Source organism: Benincasa hispida, chromosome 5 (genome assembly GCF_027475165.1).
Source record: "Benincasa hispida cultivar pf3 chromosome 5, pf3_genome.v1.1, whole genome shotgun sequence".
Lineage (NCBI taxonomy): Eukaryota > Viridiplantae > Streptophyta > Magnoliopsida > Cucurbitales > Cucurbitaceae > Benincasa > Benincasa hispida.
In genome coordinates, this window is record NC_143482.1 from 7,202,038 (window position 1) to 7,226,866 (window position 24,829).

At 35.1% G+C, this 24,829-nt stretch overlaps 2 protein-coding genes across 7 annotated transcripts; one reads left to right on the top strand and one right to left on the bottom strand.

The window, feature by feature from the left end:
* Positions 1-5,017: 5,017 nt before the first annotated feature.
* LOC120077133 (Galactose oxidase/kelch repeat superfamily protein) lies at positions 5,018-9,388 on the top strand. Of its 4 annotated transcripts, none has more exons than XM_039031035.2 (3): positions 5,073-5,481; positions 7,336-7,411; positions 8,013-9,388. In XM_039031035.2, exon 3 carries the CDS (start codon positions 8,080-8,082, stop codon positions 9,124-9,126), a length of 1,047 nt encoding a protein of 348 aa, XP_038886963.1. In that variant the 5' UTR covers positions 5,073-5,481; positions 7,336-7,411; positions 8,013-8,079; the 3' UTR covers positions 9,127-9,388. The 4 variants fall into 4 exon arrangements, with proteins under 4 accessions (XP_038886961.1, XP_038886964.1, XP_038886963.1 ...); XM_039031034.2 differs by having other exon boundaries at positions 5,342-5,481; positions 7,336-7,431; XM_039031033.2 differs by lacking the exon at positions 7,336-7,411 and having other exon boundaries at positions 5,018-5,481.
* Positions 9,389-10,255: 867 nt separating this feature from the next.
* Positions 10,256-13,138, bottom strand: LOC120077135 (flocculation FLO11-like protein). Of its 3 annotated transcripts, XR_005481736.2 has the most exons (3): positions 12,804-13,138; positions 10,696-12,543; positions 10,256-10,613 (listed from the first exon to the last, which is right to left on the bottom strand). XR_005481736.2 is itself a non-coding variant. In XM_090313845.1 (2 exons), exon 1 carries the CDS (start codon positions 12,325-12,327, stop codon positions 11,710-11,712), a length of 618 nt encoding a protein of 205 aa, XP_090169971.1. In that variant the 5' UTR covers positions 12,328-12,537; the 3' UTR covers positions 10,256-10,613; positions 10,705-11,709. The 3 variants fall into 3 exon arrangements, 2 of the variants coding, with proteins under 2 accessions (XP_090169971.1, XP_090169970.1); XM_090313845.1 differs by lacking the exon at positions 12,804-13,138 and having other exon boundaries at positions 10,705-12,537; XM_090313844.1 differs by lacking the exon at positions 12,804-13,138 and having other exon boundaries at positions 10,696-12,537.
* Between the last annotated feature and the right edge of the window lie 11,691 nt (positions 13,139-24,829).

Below are 24,829 nucleotides of genomic sequence, written 5' to 3' on the forward strand. Positions count from 1 at the left end.
GCTTTCAAGTAATTTCTTCATACTTGATTATAATAATTATAATACATGATGCATGAATAATTGCACAACTTAAGGTGGGTTTTAAACTATATGACAAACACTTTGGCATATAAGTACCATACATCACATGTATAAACAACCAAAGTTGATGAACCGGGTAAAATTGCCTTAAAAACACAAAAGGAAAGCTAACTATTACAAAGACAAGGAGTCTTCGGTTCAAACAGGCGAACCGGGTCTTGAACCGCTCGACAAAACATCGCTTTTCCAACCATCGTGTATTAAGCACCCCACGATCATCTACACGATAAAACAAAATTTTTGCTCTATCGCTTACCAGCACTCCCAGAGTTAAATGATCGTTTAGCATTGACTACACGATGGTCTAGAAAAATCCAAACGATCGTTTAGCTATTACTACATGATCGTGTACCTTTACAAAGCGATGAAGCCTGAAGTACACGATCCTTAGCACGCTTCGTATAACGCCTGCCTTTCGCGATCGTCTAAGCGACTACATGCCTAGAAGCACCATCGCCTAAGCGATCGCTTAGCTAGCGCCTCCGTATCGCATACGTGCGATCGCATAGGTAGTAACAAAGCGATGAAGATTTCTAACTACATGATTGTCCAGCGAGCGCCTTCTACTAAACGATGAGCATCGCATGCTCCCTCTACGATCGTCTATCTCTAGCGCCTATGCGATCGGGCAACCAACGCTACGCGATATGGTAAACAATTTATCCCATCGCTTAGCATTAGCTAAACGATCGTTTAGAAGATACTACATAGTACCAATTGAAGGAAATCGGATCTGAGATTTCCATGAGCAGCGGAACAAGATTATTCCAAATCACAATCATAAATGAACATAACATCTACAATCAACATCAAACAAACGGTTATACAATTCATACATAAATTACAGCATGAAAAACTCAAATGCACAAAGGAAAAAACTGTACGAATAATTACAGATGATTATCCACGCTCCGTTGCGCACGACCGCTCACACAACAACAACTTCGAATGCTCGATCTACACGACTGCAACACAGCACAAACACTTCGCACTCATCCTCAACGATCGCCTCGACCATGAACTCCTCAGCAATAGCACGAACACCGCGCTCGTTCTCAGTGATCGCCTCGGTCACGAAGTCCTCCGTAACAGTGCGAATGGCCTCCAAAAAATCTCGACGGTGTCGAGTTGAGTCTGACACCACCAACAAGGCTACCTTGGTATTCTCGGTGTGAGAATCCAAAGGGCGGACTCTGTTCGGACTTGAATGAGGCAGACGGAGGAGGAAACACCGATCGTGTACTCGACTAGGCAAGTGGGAGATGGCGGAGATCTATCGTATAGGTCGATGCCCAATCATTTAAATAAAGCTATGCGATCGTCTAGCAATGATCGTTTAACTCATCGTTTAGCTCGGTCTGTTGCCTACAGACTATACACGATCGTTTACTTTGGGCAAGCGATCGTTTAGCAAAACTATGTGATCGTTTAGTAAATACTGCACGATCGTTTAGCTCGCCCAACCGTTGTTTGGTAAATTTGTATTTACTTGACGACTCTATAAGTTTCTTTTGCGCGAGAGAGAAAACTCAAAACTTTTTGCCAATTTTTAAATATTTTTTTACAAAATAGGAAAACCACTTTCCTTTTAAACTCACGTTACCATGAATTCAATAACCACCCACTCACTTGGTTATTTAAAAGAAAAAGAATTAATTATCCAATAATTAATATTGTTATAAATATAAATGATAACCAACTTATCATACTATATTTATAACCTATAGTTTTAATATTTCATCTCATGAAACCTATGAACCATAGTTCTTTTTCTATTCCATGGTACTTAATGTAAATCTCATTTACATCAATCCTCCACTAGATGTATCTTATACATCATACCGATTATATCATATATAATCAAAATACCTCTTGTCAATTTGAACATTTCAAATCAACACCAAGAACTGATCCTCAACTGAATCCATTAAGCTACTAAGGGGACCTCATGGACCTGTAACTCGAAGCTCCAACGGTACATGAATAACTGACTAAACTCTATAGTCATGAGATCCACCATCCGTTAACTTCCAGGCACTCCAGTAAAGATCGACAGCTGAACTCTCCTTACCACAAATATATTATGTGTCCATCTTAACCAATCAACAGTGCGACAACCCTTCACAGATCGCTCGTAAGTACAGCTGTGCCAATAACCGTTATGCCCCTATAGTTACATCTGTCTCCTTATGTACCACTAATTCCTCTAATGAACATAAGATATAGTCCTACTATGACTGAGTCCTCTCTTCCAAAGAGAAACTGTGGCCACTATATTCAAGCCCCAGAATCAGCCCTTAAGGAAGCAATCTCTCTACTTATCCCTGCTTCGAGAAATTAGTGAATTCCATCTTGTGGATTGAGTTCACAGCTCCCAGATCAAACAAGTCCCCAAAAAGGTAGACATGTTGAGTTGGCAATCTGGCCACTCTCACCCATACAAATCAAAGGACCGCCCTCAAAGGTAGGAGTTCTCAAAACACTCAAGATTGAGGTCGTGTCATCTATGGTCGTTTAAGTGAGATGTAAGTCTCTAGTATCAATGGTGTTATATACAGAGTCTAATCATCTCGTGGTCCAGGTCTTATACAAACTCTTTGTATAGGACAGCCTCGCTCACACGTCTCCACATGAATAGTCAGGATCTACCATCTATAGTAGTTTACAACACTTACAAACCTCTACAAAGTGGGTCGTATCCGTAGTGTCACCAGGATCAGGTATCCCACCTTAATCCTTATACTACAGACCTATTTAGGTTATCACTCAAGGCAGGATCCACTTGTATATCACATATACATGCTTAAGTTCAATCTCCTTTATTTATTGCATGACTTTCATGCAAAGGAATTGCTGCATGAATTGCACCTCATGCTTGGAAGATTGACTCAAGATTATGGTGGAATATGTGTGAGCTAGTTGAATAGAAAGTGGAAAAAATTTTATTAAAAAATTAATTATTGAATTAATTTTTTAAAATTAATAAAGATTTAAAATTTGAAAATTGATTTTAGAAATCAATTACAAAATCAAAACTGAAATGTGGAAAAATCCCACTTTTTGCCAAATGAGAAAGTTGTTAGCTAATACTCAAGATTACTTAATATGTTCATTAAATAGTCTAAAATTTATTGCTCTTTAATTTGTTACCCACATATAAATTATTATGAAAATAATTCCAACATTTAACTGCTAATAAATGATATTTTGCCACACTAATTACAAGTTATTATTCTTAAGATAGGTAAGAATCTAATATATATTTTCATATATGGTCAACAATTTCCCTTTTGGAATGTTTGCTATCGTGGCTTATCCTGATTTGTTCTAGCTCTTTATGGGTTGTTTAGGTGGAGACCTATATTTTACAAGGTCGGAATATTTAGGTGACTTGTCCCTCTAATTCTTTGTTATGGTGTTGAAGGGCTATCATCCCATTCTTAGAATAGTGTGCAGTCCTTAGTTTAGTTTTTTATTGGACCAGTTGTCTCTAATTTGTTTGGTTTGATCCTTGGTTGAATAAGAACTCTATTTTCCTACAACAAAGTAGTAGAATATATGGTTATTTCATATGCGAGTAGTTCATTTCATGTGAATGTTTATGATTTCCTTCGTCTAGATGGGTCTTTGTAGTAGAATATGGTGGTTACGATTGGGTAAGGAGATCGTGTGACCTAATTCCCTTGTTAGTTTGGAGTCTTTTTGGTCACTAGTGCCTAGAGGTTGTTGCTTCCTAAGCAACCTAAAATACCTTGGTCTCTAGCCTCCTTTGCTATGGAGGTAATAATCCATATGTTCTTTCATTCCTTAGCTTGTTATGTGGAATTATTTAGAGATGTAAGATCGTATTAACTATTGGCATTCTGATATCCTTAGTGCTCGTGTTCTTTGCATTGAGGGGATTTAGTTTCGAGACCATTTATTCTTTGAATGTCCCTTTAACCAAACTATTTGGAGGAATTTGCTTCTATGAGTGGTTGCTCCCATAAAATCTCACATTTTGGCGTAGAGTTTGACTGAATGTATCATTTTAGTGAAGTCAATAGGATAGAAAAGTTTGGAGATTTGTAGCCTGGCGTTTTGTATTTATCATATTTGGAGAGAGTGTATAATCTTTGTATCCATTGTTTGTCAGATCGTTCGATTTGATGTATTCTCATATTGTTCCAAGTGACTTAGACTTTTATTAAGGGGATTCATATTGGTTCTCCCCTTTGTGAGATGTTTCATTGACTTGTGGTGTGCGGAGGTGAGTTTGGTTGTTTTCTCTATCCTTTGCTTATAGTTCTTGCAGTTTTGTTTTATTTGTGCTTCGACTTTAGGTAATGATTTTTTTTTTTAATTAATGAAAGAAAGTAGGTTAAATAGTCATAAAGATAGACTTTTAATTATAGAACTCATGGGAAGGATTAAATTTCTAATATTTTACTTAGACTGATCATTAGTTAGTGTCTCAAACTAAGTATTGGCTTCGTATAGAGTTGGAAGTTGAGCTCCTCATCATAGGGCAAAGATTTGAACATTTACAAATTGAGATGGCCTTAAATTATGGTGTTTTTCTTTTGGAAGATTAATGGTTTACTATTTGAACATACAAACAAGATCTCAAATTGAATGAAAAGTCAAAGAGATTCTTAATAGCATTTTAAAATACACAAAATTGTTTCATAAATCACAAAACTCATTAATGAAATCTCATAAATAAAAAATAAAGCATGATTTAACTTTTTAAAAAAATTAATTTGATGAAGAAAATTAAAATAATGATATCTTGATCATCATGATAAAATATGCGAAGGATTTGAGATAGCATATTTAGAAAAATCATGAACACTCCACCAAAAACTAAAAATTTGAGAATTCTAAACATGAACAAGTCAATTTAGACACGTACAAGTAAAACCCAATAGTTAGATCGATTGTATAAACAAAAATATGGAAGAAAAATGATTTATTTATAAGGTATAGGCCAAGGTTTGGTGCATAGTATGTGTCAACTTGGATAGGAAGAAATCAAAATTGAAGGAATTAGGGAATATCCGAATTCCCTCAAGCGCCCATTCTGTTTAGGGTAAGCGTAAGTTGAATGTAATTGAAAATTCCAAAACCTGGATTCGATTTTTCATTCTCTTTAACGCTCGCAAAACTTGGAACATTGTCATGAACAACACACACAACCTCCATAACCTTCTTTCTTTTTCTTTTTCTTTCTTTCTTGTTCTTCCTTGTGTTTCTCTGACTTGGGTTTTCTTTTAATCCGTCAAACTCTTCTTTCCGAGACCTCGGACCTTAAATCTGCATACCAATCCAACGCAACCCTTTTTCTCTTCTTTTCTGTATCTGCAATCTGACCAATATACCGCAAATTTCATCTTCTTTATTGGGGTTTTCTTCTTCCAGGTATAACTACTGCTTCTTTTCATTTCTTTCTTATTCTTTTGCAATGCTGGCTCAATACATTTTCCACCCATTTCATAATTTTTCCTTATTCTTCAACAGTTCTTGGAATTTTCTGTCTGAATCTTGGCGTTCTTTATCACCCACTTTTTCTTCTGTTGAATGCCAATTGGCGATGTAATTTATTCTTTCCTCCCCCAGTTTGCGGATGTTTGAGTAAATGACACGATTATGAGTTCAGTCGAGTTTTTATATTGTTTTCCCCTTTGGTAAAATTTAGGTTTTGCTATAATTTGTGATTGTGTATTGAGATTAGATGATGGGTTTAAATTGATTTTTGTATACGTTAGGTTGTTGGCTAGAATTTCCTTGATATTAGAGTCTGAGCAGTTTAATTCATGCGGATATAGCCTGGAAATTTGAAGCCATTCAGGCAGTTTAGGTGCAGGGTCTGGGGATCATGCACAATTGATGGAGCTTGGTACCGCATTATCAAAATGGGTTGTTGAGTTAATACTCTATTCTGTTTAGTTTGAGTGAGAGAGTTTTGATCAGAAGTCTCCTGCCTTGACTGGCATCAGTACCTCCTACTAGTCTGTTTATCAGTGCCTAGATGCCAATTTCAAGCTTAATTCTCTAGACCCGAGGTTTTATCAAGTCTTCTTCTTCTTCCTGGTTACTAAAAGGTCTCTACATTGTCTTTGAACCTTCAAATGGTTTTTGTGGAAAATCCTTACATCCTAAGAAATAAGTTCCATAATCATGTCTTGTTTGTTCATTGATTCTATCCAGATTTTCTCTACCCTAGGAATTGACATATTTTGGCTTATCTCTTTCTCTTCATTATTGAAGCAGACTAGGAAAAGCTGAAACATTTAAGAAAGGGATGTTCCCCCTCTTATTCTTCAAATTAAGTAGGAGAGAAGATGAGGTCGTCTTCATTTAATTTGCCTAAATCTTCAATAGTTTTCTTAGCTATATGATGGCAATCTTTTGGTCTCCTTGCAGCCTTTTCACTCATATACATTATACTCTGTTTGGAGGGTTCTTTGAAACTATTATTTTCAACTTTTAATTTTTTACTAGTTCTTAAAATGTGTATTTTTAGTTTCAACTATGAACTGGGAACTCCTAGATGATGTATATAATTACATTATAAGAGGTCTGATCTTGTTTCTAGAACCAGAAATCTTCCATCTTGGAAGAGTTTGGCAGAGGGGATACAAGTCGAGTTTAGAATGATATCATCATATAAAGATACTAGTGTAGGGAGGATGAGATGTTAGATAATTAGTTAACTTTTATATAGTCAAATTATTAATTTTTGGTTGATTTTCTTTTTTATTCATTTGTTACTTAGTACATTTATCAATTGTAAGGGTTTTAGAGAATGTTCTCTCACAATTTGAAGATGATTCTTCTTTGTTCATGGGATGGATTCCCTTATTGTTCTTGGTCATTAGCACGAGTTACCTAATTTTTTTGCATCAAAGAATGTTTTTGAACCTACATTGAAATTAAGGATTCAAAGTTGCATGACCTTCATTTCAAAAAAAAAAAAAAAAGAAAAGAAAATGTCCAACCATAGTCGTTTATCAATTTTCCATACTTGCAGGTGTTTATTATCTAAATTTTGATACCTTGTTACCTTGTTCTTTCTTAAACTTTTGTCTTGCATGTATTCACTAATTTCTTTCTTATCTCTCTCTCTCCACCCCCCCAAAAAAAAAAAGAAAGTATTCACTAATCTCTTAGTATCCTGCTACTTTGGTTTCCATTTCTTTTACATATATAATCTTATTGACTTAAGTAATGATTGTACAGTCATTCGTTAATTGGAAATTTGAAATATCACAGATTGTAGTTTTTCTTCGGACTTTGTAGCTAAAGCTCATATACAAGTTTATCATTTGCACAATTTGATGGGTTGATGGTAAGCTTATTGGTTAATAGGTAAACTTGGGTACTAGAAACTTTATACAATGTATTTACTTGGAAATTTTCCTTGTGGCTTTTTTTCCTTATTTTTCCAAATGTCTTTATCAGGAAAAAGGACACCCATTATTGCTGGGAATGAGATTGCTTCTTTCTAATTGTTGGCCATTTATTGGTTGATTTCAGATTCACATTATAGTTTTGTTGGAGATTGGAATACTGATTAGGTTAATCATATCATAATTATACACCCTTTTTTTTCATTTGATTGTTTATTCGAACAGTTTTTCTTATTTCTGTATGGTTAAGGCCTTCTTAGTTTTGGAATTTATATCCATCTCTCATTTACCGTCTAGTTGCCTCTTATAATGACTTTGTTCATAGACACATTGTAAGAGTACATCAATCTCCATGTTGTGTGATGAATGTCGTTTTAAGGGTTAAAAATTCAATTTTCAGTATGCGAAAAGATGATTTCTTGTCATCTCCTAAATCGTTAATTAATGTTGAATAGTGATGCTTTCGTTTTGTATTTGCATTCAAACTGTGAGAAGGTATTTGTTTTGTTCTCTAACGTTTGAATATTCTTGGCATATCAGGTTACTTGCTTCCTGAATAAGAAACAACCTGTGGTGGATAATCATCAGAAACGAATGAAAAGTGATTATGTCTGAACTGATTGACGGTCTCCCGGACGCTGTTGCCCTTAGGTGCCTTGCACGTGTTCCCTTCCACCTCTACCCAAAATTGGAGCTTGTTTCTCACTCCTGGCAAGCTGCCATTCGTAGTGCTGAACTGTTTAGAGTTCGACAGGAGATTGGATCATCAGAAGATCTATTATGCGTATGTGCATTTGAACCTGAGAATCTATGGCAGCTTTATGACCCCCTCAGAGACCTTTGGATAACAATTCCTGTACTTCCATCGAAAATTAGGCATCTTGCACACTTTGGTGCCGTCTCCACTGCTGGAAAGTTGTTTGTGCTGGGTGGTGGCAGTGATGCTGTTGATCCGTTAACTGGTGATCAAGATAGGAACTTTGCAACCAATGAGGTGTGGTCATATGATCCTGTAATACGTCGGTGGTCTCAACGTGCATCAATGCTTGTACCACGTGCCATGTTTGCATGCTGTGTTTTGGATGGAAAGATTGTTGTTGCGGGTGGTTTTACTAGCTGCAGAAAATCAATTTCTCTGGCAGAAATGTACGATCCTGATAAAGACGTTTGGATTTCCCTGCCTGATCTACACCGTACTCACAGTTCTGCTTGCACAGGGGTAGTGATTGGAGGGGAGTTGCACGTCTTGCACAAGGGATTATCAGCAGTTCAAATTTTCGATAGCCTGCGGCTTGGATGGAGGGTTATAGATTATGGTTGGCCCCAAGGCCCAATGGCTGTTATTCAGGGTTCACTTTATGTGATGAGTCATGGACAAATTTTCAAGTACCACGGAGAAGCAAAAACAGTTAAAAAAGTTGTAGTTTCAGCATCCGAATTTCGCCAACGAATAGGGTTTGCAATGATTGGTTTGAGAGATGAAATTTACGTGATCGGAGGGGATATTGGTCCCGATCGTTTGAATTGGCACGTCAAACCAACGTCGGATGTTGACATATTAACAACAGGAGGCGAGAGGCCCACATGGCGACATGCTGCCTCGATGACAAGATGCCGTGGGGCAATTCGAGGATGTGCTCAGTTGAGAATTTAGGACTTTACATTCGTTATTGTGTTTGTACCATGTAATTGAATTGTATTTTGGGTCTGAAATCCCTCCTACTGGCTGCCTCTTTTTGTAATCTTTGGTCTTTGATGTTAATTCTAGGGGTATATGTTGATGGATGACTCCTGGAATTTGGATCACATCGGAACGGTCTACAATCTGATAGTACATGAATATTACGAATTAGTATGATGGGAGGGTCAAATTTTCATTTCTAAATACTTGAATGGAGAAGAATGATTTGTTGGCATCCATATGTTCTTCCTTCCCCAGCTTTGTTTCATACTTTAGGCAATAGCTTGTATCTTCTTACACATTACAATTGATCAAGGCCTAAAACTTCTTCACACTGTTAGGTATCCATCAAGATCTCTCTCCTCCATATCAAGCTACCCAATGTTATAATGTCAATCCTACTTCCATTTTCAAATATTTGGTCATTTCAAACGTCTTAAAATGAAAAACATTCCCCCTCCTTTTGGGGGTGGGATCATGTTACTATCATAGTAGTAGTAGAGTAAGACTCTTCTTAAAGGCGAAAGAGAGTGACAGTCTATGGTGAAGATGTCCTGTTGTATGGTTATTGGTACTCTTTTAATCATACCATATCATTCATACATATGGATAGGTGGATGGATGATTTACTTTATTTATATCCATTTATCTTGATTCTATTTAAATTTCGCCAATGGCAGAAAATTTCCACCTATTGCTACCCATTCCAATACCAATTTTCGTTGTTGGTAATGCTTTGTTTACTCAAAGGGAGAAAGGAAATCAACAGATACTAAATAAAGAAGTCGTGTGAGATCACAAGTTACATGCTTATCTGTAGAGAACGACTTCCTTTTTATAATTCTGTGTGGATCCTACCAACTTACCATTTAAACTATTGATTATATAATTAACAGCAATCAAATGACGTGGATTGGATAATTTTCTTTTCACAAACAATGTTAAATTTTCATTCAAGGGGTAAGTCATCGTAACAGTAAGTACGACTGGCAAAGATGGTAAAACGTTTCTTATACCCCTAACCTTGCAATTTTTATCATCATAAATTTTAAGTTTCATGTTCCAATGAACTTCTGTTTTAGAAAGGCTATTAAGTTTTCACTTCTGTGGCAAAGCTTGTACGATTTCACTTCTGCAGTGCACAAACTATTCAATACATAAACAAGCCAACAAGCTGAAATAACATAAACATTACAATATTTGCTTCACTTTCTGGAATTGCAATGATAAACATTGCCCTTCAAAACAGAAAGTCAAGGCAATTACCATCCAAACTGATATGAAAACAAAGAAACTAAAAAGAGATAAGGCTCCAACGACCAACAGTAGGACTCTGACGGTGTACAGCTTTCAAATACAATGATAAACAAACACAAACGGGACCCAGGCTTCTAAGAAGAAAACTCGCAAACCAACCATGCCACTGAAACCGTCACCTGAACTGTTCACCCTTAAGTTTTCTGCTCCATGGAAACAAGGAAAGTGAACAACCGAACAAATATATATTGAAAACAGAGGAAGTTAACAATATAAAAAGCTTACCTTACATACCGTTCTGCTCCATGTGGTCAATGATCTCGTGGAAGGCGATGAACCTTGCAAAAACCAGTAAGAAAGTTCCATACTAGACAGGTACACAGATGATAAAACCAAGAGGTAATGAACACAGGAAAATGCTACACGGAGTAATTTGAAAGAAGAAAACTAGAAAGTCATAACTATCACTATCCTATCCCACCTTTTCTTTCAAAAAAAACTGAAAAGGCAGCTGAAAAGGAATATTTCCTTCATAGTGTGCAGGCAAAGGAGTGAAGCTACAAGATTTAGATGAGGTATGAGAAAAAGAAAGGGATTGAGAGTGTTAAGAAAAGGAGAGATTTAACTGTCGAATAACCAATTCATCAGGGACAAGGAACCTAACCAATAAGTCATCAGACTATCTATGTAAGAAGGATAGCAGCTAAACGGAGAATATGTAAGGAATGGATGGAAAGAATGAAACAGAAACCTACAGAAATTAAAAAAAGCATTAGATTGGGTTCCTACAGTATGATACAAATTACATGACTACCTAAACTCTAGAATGGAATGGAGGCTAAGAATCTGGTAAAGACATGATGGCCAGAACAGAGATAATAGCCAGCAGATCCATGACTGCTCTTAGTAATGTTCATATGAAGCAAGATGGAAAATAGCCAGCAGATTCCTACAGTGCAGAATGAAGATTTCATTCACTACAACATTAAAGTTCACCAACAGCCTACTTCTGTCTTCCCAATATCTTTGGATTTAATCTGTGTTGCTATCACACCCTATCTTGTCTTTGTCTGCAAAAACCAAATCATGTTCTGCATTACCACAGATTAAGGTGCAACATCTGAATATTAGTTGAAAGCATCAGAGTCCATAGCTGCGATTGAAGGATGTACACCAGCACTGAAAACCAAGGATACTCGTGACTGTCCTCACTAACCAATTTATTGATTCTATATACAAACTGAAACTAACCGGCTCACAGAGTAAGCCTATTTACAGGAGCTTGATGCTCCCTGAAGTTCATTCATTGTCAACATCGAGATTAAGAATGCGACGCAGAGTCTTAGTCGCAGAGTCATCACTATGAAAGAAAAATCTGGAGGAAAAGTTTTGGTCTCGAGTTGGGGATGGAGGCGCAGACTTAGCAGATGGATGATGCATTTCAAATTCAGGGGCAGAACGAGGCAATTCCAATGAGGTGGTTCTCTTAGCAACTGAAAATTTGGGAATGGGTAGTGAACTTGGAGGTGGTGAATTGGAGTAAGTGGGTCCAGCCCAAAGCTCAGACAACGAGAAACTCCTGTCACAGAATTCTTCATGGAAAGCACTATTCTTGTTTGAGAATTTCGGTTTGATAGGAATTGGAGCACTTCTCACAGTAGCAAGTTGTTTTCTATTTTCTGAGTTGGAACTTAAACAAGCTGGGGGTGTTCTAGGAGAAGACGGGTAGACATGTTTGGTTTCAGAGGTACAAGCCTTCAAAGGAGTTGGAAGGATACCAGCTCCGGACTGGAAACTCCTACAATTCATCCCTCTGAAGTCTCGGGATGGGAGTGATCCAAATCGAGCTGGGCCATGCGGCTTGACCCGATCATAGTATTGGTTCCTATGCTGCTCAATAACAACCACTGCTTCCATAGCAAAATAACTTCAAGTCAAAGTATGTATCCAGTTTTAAGTTAAAAGAACACGATTTCAGTTTCACCCAGTAGATCCAACTTCTACAACTCAACACAAAGCTGATATAACTATACTAAAAGTCACAACCTTTGGAACAACCCTAGTTTATCTCTTCCACGCTAGATCCAAATCAAACCACGAAAAGTTATACCAAAGAAGATTCCACCTGTGCATCTGAAAAACAAAAACATAAAGAATGAAAATTTAGCCTTATCTAACCAGATCCAGAAATTAAAGCCATTTAATTGTAGGGAAAGACTTATTCAACCACAACCCAGAAAAAAAAATCAAAAAGACAAAACATCATAAAGAAAGTAAAGAGATCCAGAACCGTGAGAGAAAGAAAGAACCAAGCATCGACTCGAAGACTGATATACAGTGTTAAGAATAAAATTGTAAAAACATTTGAAGAAGAGAGTGAGAGATAAACGCACCGGAATTATGGAGGAAGTTCTTCTGTAAGATTTAAGATCTATAGAAATGAACCGTAAAGAAGATTTAGACTGAACTTCTTCGTCAACGAGCTCTACCGGCACTAATTTTTCCTATTGTTTTGGTATTTTTTTTTTGTATTTTTTGCTTTATTTTTGTTTTGCTTTTGTTTTTGTGTTTTTTTTTTTTTTTGGGAAGATTTTCTTCAGTTCAGATTAGAGTACTGCCATGGAAATGGAGATTGAGCCCCCAGTGAGGGTTTGAACCAAAATCGACGGATCTGAAATGATTTCAAAGTTGTATTTAAATATGGTGCCCAACCATCACGCTGGCCTTCTCTCTCCATGTATTCACATTTAGCCTTCTATATCATTAAATTTACCAAAGTACCACTTGTAATTCAATTATTAATAAAACATTAAAGGTTACAAATACCATTTTGGTTCTAATAAATCTTAAATTTATGCCCTAAAAGTTAAAGTGAGTTTAGTTAAGTGGTATTGGTTTACTTTCCGATTCAAGAGGCTAAAGGTTCAATCTCTCACTTTGTTGTTGTATTTAAAAAAAAAAAAAAAACAGTCCCTTAAAATTGATCTTTATTTTATGTTGGACTAAAATTGATCAAACTCGAAGTATATAGATAAAAATAATATTTTAACCAAGATTAAACTATCCTTTTGGTCTTGTACTTAGTTTACCTATTTTTTAAATTTTATCGAAATTTTGTCTTAAAAAAAAAAAAAAAGAAGTTAAATTTTGTTGAAATTGGCAAATAGTAATAGATTTTTCATACAAAGTACACAATATGTAAACATTTTTTTCAAAATTTATAGGAAGAATACTAATAAATAATATGTTTTTTTAAAAAAGAAGAAGAAAATAGCAATAAGAAGTAAATTTAATATTTTTTGAAGGTACATGGACTAAAATTGGATATTTGAAAATATAAAGTATTCAAATTGAACAAATTCTATGGTATAATGATCAAAATAATATTTTAACCTTAAAAAGATTTAGGTTTAGTTATCAATTATCCTTCTAAACTTTGAAAAAGTTCTATTTCAATTCTTGAAATTTGAAGTTTATTTCAAAACAAATTTATAGGCTTTTATCATTAAATTTATAGAAAATTTTTAGACAAATATACATTTTTATCCTTAGATTTTGGATCAGTTTCCATGTGATCTATAAGTTTCAAAAGGTTATACTTTTAGGCCTTTAACTTTTAGTTTGATTTCAATTTAATTCATATGTTTCAAAATATCACAATCTTACTATCGAGATTTGAGTTTTGTTTTAATTTAGTGCTTGGGTTTTAAGATTTACAGTTTTTACTTCAATTTTTCATTAATACTTTCTTTCAATATTTGACGTTAATATCTACAATTAATTTAAAATAATTATGAAATAAAATTTTAAATGTGATTTTAGCAGCGATCATAAATATTGAAACTTAATTCATTAAAATTAAGTTTAATTCATTTTAATTAATTAATAAACATTAACACTAAAGATGAAAAATAGGTACTTAGATTAATCAAAGTTAAAAATGTAAAACTTGAAACCTTTAGACTAAATGGAAACCAACCTCGACCAAAAAGGTATTTTTTTTTTCCAAATTTTGTTTGTATATACTTATACGATTAAACCTAAATACAAATATGGAAAATAAAATACAGATAAATGAAAACCACACTTATTGTCTTCTTTCTCCTTTCAATTTCGGATTATAATATATATATATATATATATATATATATATTCTGTATGTGGGTATGTGTTTAGATTATTTCTTCACTTATATAACACAAAGTATATATACAAATTTTTTTGCCATGAATTGAACAAATCATCTTGGGTTATTTTGAAGGGGAAAAAAATCAATTTTCAATACTTAAAATGAAACTATGATTGAAGAAGGGATATATTTTATAATTAAACCTAAAATATATATTAAAATGAAAATTATAATGATGTGGATGTCTAATAATGGAGCTGAACGTCTGTGTTTGTATAATTATGGGGACTTGCATGCACGTTGTAATATGTTTAGGGTTGTTTAATTGAAATAATAAAAGATGAGGGATGCTTGCAAATATAATATTTTGATCCAAACTAATTGCACATGTAGCATTAACTAAAAAATATAGCAAATATAACCCAATTTGATTCCAGTCCATATAAAAAAAATTAAAAAGCTCATCAGCCCACTATCAAAACCGTGCATCCATATATTGATGATTCACCTTTCCAAAATTCCTAGCCAATTGATCTTCTTCAAATAGCGATCCCTAATCCACGATCAATATCAGGGTTTAATTTTTTTTTTTTTCATTTTTTTGTTTAAAAAAAAAAAAACTAACCTAATCGATCTTCTTCAAACAACGATCTTCATTTCCAATATTTGCCAAAACCCTAACATCTGCCAATCGAAAAAACTCCGACGTCTCCGTTTAACATCCGTCGTCGTTTTGATATTCTTCAAGCGCACTCGTCATTGATCGTTTGTCAACCCCTTTTACACTACTGCAGAAATTAGATTACTTGACATTTTTCCAGTGTCAAGTAAAGGATATACTTGACACTTATAAAAGTGTCAAGTATAGTATGATAACTTGACTCCGAAAAAACGTCAAGTAATATGTTTCTTGATACAATTTTCGTGTCAAGTAAGATAATACACTTGACATTGGTGGTATGTCAAGTTTATTCGTATGTCAAGTATAGTGTGATACTCTTTGACGTTTTTTATGTGTCAAGTATATGTTTTTTTGTTTTCAAATTAAATGCCTCAATCGATATTCTCATTTTCTACCTTGTATTCCTACAATACAATTACATCAAATAAATAAGCATTATACATTTAAGATCTATCAACTCAATATATTCACTAAAAATCCATATGTGCAACTAGGAACACTCCTCACAAATTACAACAATATTTCTCTTTCACATGTACATGCACAAAATAAAATCTCAACTATTGCTTTTGTATACAAAACTCAACTTTCAACAAACACAAAAGTGACAAATTGTTTAATAAATAACCTCTCAACAAAGTACATTATTTAATCTATACATGAGCTTTGAAGTCTAAAGATCGAGAACTAAGGGTCCGGCAAGCCATGTTTAAGCAAGTCAACCTACAAAATAGAATAAAGGGCGATAACATCAAATTTTAAAATATATAAATAAGTGTTAAAATACAACAACGTAATCCAACCTACGAAAAGTTCAATAATAATAGTTACAAAACGCAAATTCCAGCAATTATGTAACAATTCCAAAAGAGTTTCAAGGCCTTAATACCTATCAAAACGTCCAAACATCGTTAACTTTGTTAGATAGTGGCTCCAATCCCTTGAAATCTTTGAATTGAACATCAAAAATTGAAAATAACTCAATTATTAGACCAATACTTCAATGGGTAAAAAAGAACTATTAATACTAACCTCCAAACTTACCAAAACCTTGCCAAGATCGGTCTCAAACCTATTGGACAGCAACTCAACTCCTTCCAACACTTCAATCTAACACCAAAAAAGTGACAGGTATTATTAAGTTAATGTCAAAACTTATTGAGTGTTCAAAAATGTTCAAGTAAAACCACCAACACCAACCAAAATATTGTGGGCAACAATGGAACAAACCCAATATCCAACAACAAATAAGATATACCTCATATACTTACCGAAAATCTTACCAAAATCAATATCAACCTGTTGGACAGCACATTAATGTTCTCCAAATCTTGAATCTAAAGCCAAATGAGCATCAATCAATTTGGGTAAAAAAACTTATGGGTATTCAAAAATTTCCAAGAAACCCACTAAAGTAATTAAAACTTACCAAAACCTTACCCAAAAATACAAGATTCCAGCGAGATGGAGTATAGATCTAACCAGATAGAGTGAAGCCCACACTTGAATAGATCTGTTACAAAGCTATACTTCAACGAAGACGTGGATAACCTCGACGACGACAAGTGGATTTTGCTGGACCAACTTGACTGAAGTGACGGAAGCGGTTGGGGCGTTCGGCTACAGATCTGGGCAGGGTTGAAGCGACGGAAGCACTGGAAGCGTTTGGATCTAGATTTGGGCGCGGCTGAAGCGACAAAAGCGGTTGGGGGCGCTCGACTACAAATTTGGGCTGGGCTGAAGACTCGCGAACGACGTGCACAGCTAGCGCGACTGACGCAGCTGAGCAGACGACGAGGGAGAGGGCTAGTGCGGCTAAGCAGACGAGGGAATGAAAAACTCAATAACAGCAGCGCAAACGGAGGTGAGGAAGAATGAAGGCTGACGACGGATAGGGCTCTCGGGCGCACGGAAGAAGAAAAAAATTGGGGGGAAGGGGAAGGTCGTGAGTGGATGATGAAGGAGGAAAGAAAGAGTTTTTAATTTAAGAGAGGGAAATGAAAATGGGATTGGGAAATATTATTTTATTTGATAATTTTGGTATGAGAGAAACTAAATTTGAGAGGGAGGGAAACAAAAAATAAAGTCTCTACATGATTGCTGAGTAAAGTAAAGGAGGAGAGAAAAAGTTTTTAATTTGAAAGGGAAATGAAAAATAAAGTCTCTACACAATCGCTGAGTAAAAAACAAAGTCTCTACACGATCTCTTAGCTCTGCTACACGATCGCTAAGTAACACTAAACGATCACCCATAAACACCCCACGATCGCTTACCCAGAACTACACGATCGCTTACAAAACATTACACGATCGCTTAACACTTTCTATACGATCGCCTACTAAATGCTATACGATCGCCTACCAAAAGCTATACGATCACTGAGTAACATTAGATGATTGCCCACAAACACCCCACGATCGCTTACCCTGAACTACACGATCACTTACAAAATATTACACGATCGTTTACCAGTTTCTATATGATCGCCTACCAAATGCTATACAATCGCCTAACAAATGCTACACGATCGCTGAGTAACACTAGACGATCGTCTACAAATTCCCTACGAGCGCTTACCCAGAACTACACAATCTACAAAACATAACACGATCATTTACCAGTTTCTATATGATTGCCTACCAAATGCTACACGATCGTTGAGCTCTGCTACACGATCGCGGAGTAACACTAGATGATCACCCACAAACACCCGCTTACCCGAAACTACACGATAGCTTACAAAACATTACACGATCACTTACCAATTTCTATACGATCGCCTACCAAATGCTATACGATTGCCTACCAAAAGCTACACGATCGTTGAGTAACACTAGACGATTGCCCACAAACACCCCGCGATTGCTTACCCAGAACTATACAATTGCTTACCCAGAACTACACAATTGCTTACAAAACATTAAACAATCGCTTACTATTTTCTATACGATCGCTTACCAAATACTATACGATCTCCTACTAAATGCTACACGATCGCTAAGCTCTGCTACACGATTGTTGAGTAACACTAGACGATCGCCCACAAACACCCCGTGAGCGCTTACATAGAACTACACGATCGCTTATAAAACATTACATGATCATTTGCCAGTTTCTATACGATCGCCTACCAAATGCTATACGATAACCTACCAAATTCTACACGATCGCTGAGTAACACTAGACGATCACCCACAAACACCTCCGCGATCGCTTACCCGGAACTACACGATCGCTTACAAAACATTACATGATCGCTTACCAGTTTCTATACAATCGCCTACTAAATGCTATACGATCGCCTACCAAATGCTACACGATCACTTAGCTCGGCTACACGATCAATTAGTAGAAGTAGATGATGAGCGACACATAATTGAAGGCCTATCAAATATCCGAAATATTCTGTCAATCTTCGCTTTTTTAACCCTTTTACCTGACACGAAAAAAATGTCAAGTAAAAACTTCTTATACTTGACACGTTTAAGATCTTATATTACTTGACACGAAAATCGTGTCAAGTAAAGGTTCGCATGAAAATATCCGAAATATTCTGTCAATCTCCGCTTTTTTAACCCTTTTACTTGACACAAAAAAAATGTCAAGTAAGAGCTTCTTATACTTGACACGTGAAACGTGTCAAGTAAGACCTTATATTACTTGACACGAAAATCGTGTCAAGTAAAGGTTCGCATTAAAATATCTGAAATATTCCGTCAATCTCCGCTTTTTTAACTCTTTTACTTGATTTTTTTTGTCCAAAATCATATTACTTGACTTTTTTTCCATAGAAATGTCAAGTAATTAAAAACTACAAGTGTCAAGTAATGTAGATTTTGTAGTAGTGTTAGTTTAGTGTGCTCTAGTATGTAATCTGATCACCTTGAATATTGGAGTTTGTGCCCTAAAGTCTCGTGTCCAGTAGTTTATAAACAACTTTGTACGAATACTTGTGATGTGTAATATAAATGATATTTACTTCACTACTTGACTTTGCACATTTAGATGTTTTTTATTTTACCACAAACCAATAAACTTAATATCCCTGGTTATCTGTATGTAACTTAAGCATGTATGTGGTGATATATAAGTGGATCATTTCTTGAGTGATAACCAAAATGGTCTGTAGTATATGGATAGATGAGGGAAACCTTATCCTGGTAACGCTACGGATGCGGTCCGCTTTTTGGAATGGTCACAAGTGTTGTGACTTGTCACAGATGGTCTGATCCTGATCATTCGTGTAAGGGAGATGCAAGCGGGGGCATCCTATACAAAGAGTTTGTATAATATCTGACCATAAAGTGTTAACGTCTCATTATATAACACCGTTCATAACTGAGACTTCACTTCACTAGGATGACCATAGGTAACATGACCTCAATCTTGAGTGAGTTGGAAACTCCTGCCATTGACGGCGGTCCTTTGATTTGCATGGGTGCGAGTGGCCAGAACGCCGACTCAAACTTACCATTTTGGGGATTCGTCTGATTTGAGAGTTGGGAACTCAGCTTCACAAGATGGAGTTCACTCTTTCCCCAAAGTATGGGTAAGTAGATAGATTACTCTCTTAAGGGCTAATCCCGAGACTTAAACGATGTGGCGCCATACATCTCATGGCTCGAGAGGTGTTCACACATAGCAGAACTATGTTGTATTGTTCATTAGAGGGATTAGTGATACTTAAGGAGGAAGATGTAATTATAGGGGCAAAACAGTAAATTGGCCTATTGTAATTACGAGCATCTATGAAGGGTCATCGTACTGATGATTAGTTATATCCAATGGATATAGAAATATATTTATGGCAAGAAGAGTTCAACTGTCGGTCTTTAGTGGAGTGCCTGGCAGTTAACGGATGGTGGATATCGTGACTAAAGAGTTTAGTCAGCTATTCACGTACCATTGGAGCTTCGAGCCATAAGTCCATAAGGTCCTCTTGGTAGCTTGGATAGAAGTTGAGAGCTAGTTTTTGGGTCAATTTGAAATGTTCAAATTGACAAGAGGAAATTCGATTATATATGATATAATTAAATGAGTTAATTAAATATGATATAATTAACTTTATGTATGAGATACGTTAATTTGGAGGAAAATAGATATAAATATGATTTATATCTAGTAGAAGAAAATATTATGATTAATATATGATATCAATTATATGTTATGAATATGATAAGATCACATTCACTGGACAGTTATAAAGGAAATAGGAAGGCGCCTCTTCTGTTCTAAATCATAGATGAGTGCATTATAAATAGCTGACGATGTGTTGATATCGATGTGCGCAGACATTGTGAAAAGATAGTGTCATCGTTTAGAAAATCGGTGCCTATATGATAGTGACTACAGGATCGCTTACATATACGATATTGCTAAACGATCGCATACCGATTACACCGTCGCACGCTATTATCTAAATGATCGTTTAGCTCCTGATATTTACTAAACAATCGTATAGACGATTGCTTAGTTTTTTCTATGTGATCGTTTGAACGATCGCTCACCCTTTTCCTACACGATCGTTTACGTTTTCTTACACGATCGTTTAGACGATCGCTTACTTTTCCTACACGATTGTATACTTCACCTAAATGATCAAGCATCTTGTCTATGCGATAGACGACCGCATCTCCCACTTGCTTGATCGTTGTGTACGGTCTCTCTTTCTCTTTCCCTCTACCAAATTCGAACAAAGCCCACATTTTGGATTCTCATTCCAAGAATACTGAGGGCTCTGAGTGGTGTTGTCTTCTTCATTTCCTTCTGTCTAAGTGGTGATTGTTCGAGGTAGACGGTTGGGCATCAGATTCGCTATGAAGAAGAAATCTTCATCTGGTATGATTTCTTGATCTCTTTAGCATTATGAAAGTATGTTTGAATGTATATGCGGTAATTCTGTCACAATGAATTGGAAAGATCTACTTCCGCTTATAGGAACTCTTGAATAATAAGTGTATCAATGATAGAAATCTACTTCAATAGGTTTAGGTACCTTAAACTTCAATAGGCTTAAAATCGGTGATAGAAATCTATCTGTTTTTTGTTTTTTGATTAGGGTACTTTAAACTTCAACAGCCTTAAAGAATGTTGATAGAAATCTATTTGTTTTTTGTTTTTTATTTTTCAATAGACTACAGTACCTTAAACTTCAATAGACTTCAATAGGTTTGAAATCAGTGATAGAAATCTATATGTCCTTTGTTTTATTATTAGGGTACTTTAGACGTTAATAGAGTGAAAGAATGTTGATAGAAATCTATTTGTTTTTTGTTTTTGTTTTTGTTTTTTTGCTTTTTGATTGGGGCCCATCGGTGATAGAAATTTTTTTGTTTTTTGTTTTTCAATAGGCTTGGGGTATTTTAAACTTCAATAGGCTTGAAATCGGTGATTGAAATATTTGTCTTTTGTTTTTTGATTGGGATACTTTAAACTTCCATAGGCTTGAAAAATGTTGAAACATTTGTTTTTTTTTTCATGAAATGTAAGTAAATGCATAGTTTTACCTTCTTTTTTTTTTTTTTTTTGTTAGAGTCTATCTGTGATAAGTTTCTATCACTAATATACTTGATAGTTGTTGAATTTATTTTCATGCATTGTAATTAAATGCATAATTTCATTACTTTTTTTGTTTTTTTATTAGGGTCTGTTAATGATAGGTTTCTATCACTGATAGCGCTGAAGCATGTTGGATTTATTGATTAGAGTCTATCGATGATAAGTTTCTATCACTAATAGACTTGAAGTGATGAAGTCATGTGATAGGTATCACTGATAGACTTCACTACTTCAAGTCTATCGGTGATGAGTTTATCACTGATAGACTTCACTACTTCAAATCTATCAGTTCTAAGCTCTATCACTGATAAATTTGAAGTGTTTAGTTTTTTTTTATTGAAGTGTTTATTACTATTTTAACAGATTGATAAGTGAAAGACAATTATGGAAAGCGAACAAAAAAAATGGGGGCAAAAAGAATCTTAGAACTTGAAGAATCATTGGCCTAATCTGTCAAGTTAGATAATGCAAATGACTAGAAGATTGTAAGAGAACTGAAGAATGCAAAGGACCAAAAGAATACAAAGGACTAGAAGAAAACTTCTCCAAAACAAACAAGACATTCTCCTAAAATCAAAGATTGTACCCCTAGTTTTGACTTAAAAATCTCTCATATGTAATAATGTAGTTGTGACTTAGTTTTGTGGATATTGTATTACTTTAATATTGTAGTTATTATAGTACCTTAGTTTTTGTGGATACTGTAATATTAGTGATAGAAAATATCTATGATAGACTTCACAGTGACAATAACTTCGTATGTAGTTGATTTTTTCATATAAATGTATAAAAAATATTGAATCGTTAGTTGAATCATTGCAAATTACATTCCTTTGTGCTTTCTATTTTAAAGTTCTAAGGACTAAACTCTTGTTATTATCTAATGAGTGCTGAAGTCTATTAGTGATAGACTAATGTCAGTGATAAACCAATATATGTGATAGAAATCACAATGGCATTACTTCAAATTGATGCTACTTTCTTTCATGTGTACTTGATTTTGTGTTTTTATTCTATAAAAATATGTTGGATCATTGAAAATTATGTACCTTTGTGCTTTCTACTGTGAAAAAGTTCCAAGGACTAAAACAAGTGGTATTCTTTAATGGATATGGAACAATATCAGTAATAGAATTCAATGACATTACTTCACATTGAATCAAAAGCAAATTGAATATATATATTACTAATAAAAATGGAGAAAAAAAATGTTCTAGATTCCTCAAGCAGAATGTTATGTTCTTATGAACAATATAACAACCACACCGATAGTAAAAAAGAAAATATTAGATCATTGTAAAAATGGTGGGCAAACACACGTTCACATCAATAACAATCACAATAGTAAATGCTACATCATTGTATAAATGGTGGAAATTTACACTTCTTACAATTGTGACCAACACGACGACAACGACTAAACTTTCTTTGACTTTTTTGCTCGTCAATTGATAATATTATTTGTTTTCGAGGTCAGCCTACCAGATGCTTAACAACTAGAAGTAATATATTCATGTCAGTACTTGTAGGCTTCCAATTACCATGGTTCCCAATTGAACAAACATAACGAGCATAACACGAAATCAAGGTATTTGAAAAAAAAAAAATACTTAGAAACAAAAGAGTAAGTATTCATATTGCGCCCACAAAGAACAGCAAGTATGTGGGCACATGGAATTTCTTCAAAATCCCACATACAATAGGTACATGATATGGAATCTAAATGTACCATAAATTGATTGTGTAATGGTCCAAAATTTCAAGAAAATTGTACTTTTTATCTTACATCTTTTCAGATTTGTATGTAAGATTTTAGGGTTTTGGAATTTGTTTATTTTGGAGTGGTAAATCAATTCAAATTAATCTTGGTGAGAAATATGGTTGGAAATAATGAGTTTGTTTGGAGTTGTTTGGTTGAGAGATTTGAGGAGTTAGGGTTAAAAGAATTAAATTATATATATATATATATATATATATGATTATTTAGGGTTTGGTTTAAAAAAGATTTATATTGGAACCTCGGTATACATGCAAGTCAAAAAAAGGGAAACCAAATTTTCTTTTTCTTCTCCTCCGTATGCCGACAGACCCCCCCTCCCCCCCCCCCACCCCCTCCAGCTTCTGTTCGTACACACCTGGAGTTGAACAGTCGCGCAAGCCTCTTCTAGCTTCCGTTCACTATCGGTCCGCGTGCGTTGTCAGGGTCAACCTCTTTTCTTGTCAGAGTTCTTCGAATTTTGTCGTTTCAGGTAAGATTTTGAACGTTTCGGGTCTATTCTTATTTGATTCCTTAGTGCCCAATAAATTTCTAGTCTGACTTGAGTTACCGAAATTTTTTTAAAGCTTAGATCAAAGTTTCGAGGCCTTTTTCAACACCATCCAGTAGTTTCGACGATGAGTTTTTGGCCTTTTTGGCATACTTTATGGGTATGGTGTTGTAGATTTAGATGTGGGTTCATTTAGTCTTGAATATCCACCAAGTTTTAACTTTGGTTTTGATTGCATAATGACTTAGGAGGTTGATCTTGGCAATTCTAGATACTTCCAGTTTGGGCACCTTAACTTAAGGTTGGAAGTGGATTTGGAATAAACCTCGCATTGGTAAGTATTGTGATCTTGAGGATCTTCTGAATGGTTGTAAGTTTTGAGTTTTGGTCTTAATTGGGAATTTGTATCGATTATGGTTTTATAGGGATTTAATTCAAAGACCAAGCTAGGCTAAGAGGAAGATTACTTTGCTTCTTTCGGACATAACAGTTGAGGTAGATTACCTATTGTCGATTCAGCCTCAAATCCAAGTTGTTGTTAACAATTGATTATGGTATTGTGTTGAAATATTATGTCATGTTTTGTTGGACTCTGTGGAGGGGAGGAATGGGGAATGGAAGCTTATGATTATGCTATGGAATATCGTTACTTTGTACTGTTGCAGTGGTTGTTTGTTGGATAGATTGTGAGACTATATTGGCATCTAAACATGATTTATGATCCTAATTGTATGCTTATGCCTATGTGAGACTAATAGTAACTGTTAATGTTTTATCGGGCA

Coding starts and splice junctions, on each gene's coding strand:
- LOC120077133 (XM_039031033.2), top strand. CDS start 8,080: ATGTCTGAACTGATTGACGGTCTCCCGGACGCTGTTGCCCTTAGGTGC.
- LOC120077135 (XM_090313845.1), bottom strand. CDS start 12,327: ATGGAAGCAGTGGTTGTTATTGAGCAGCATAGGAACCAATACTATGAT.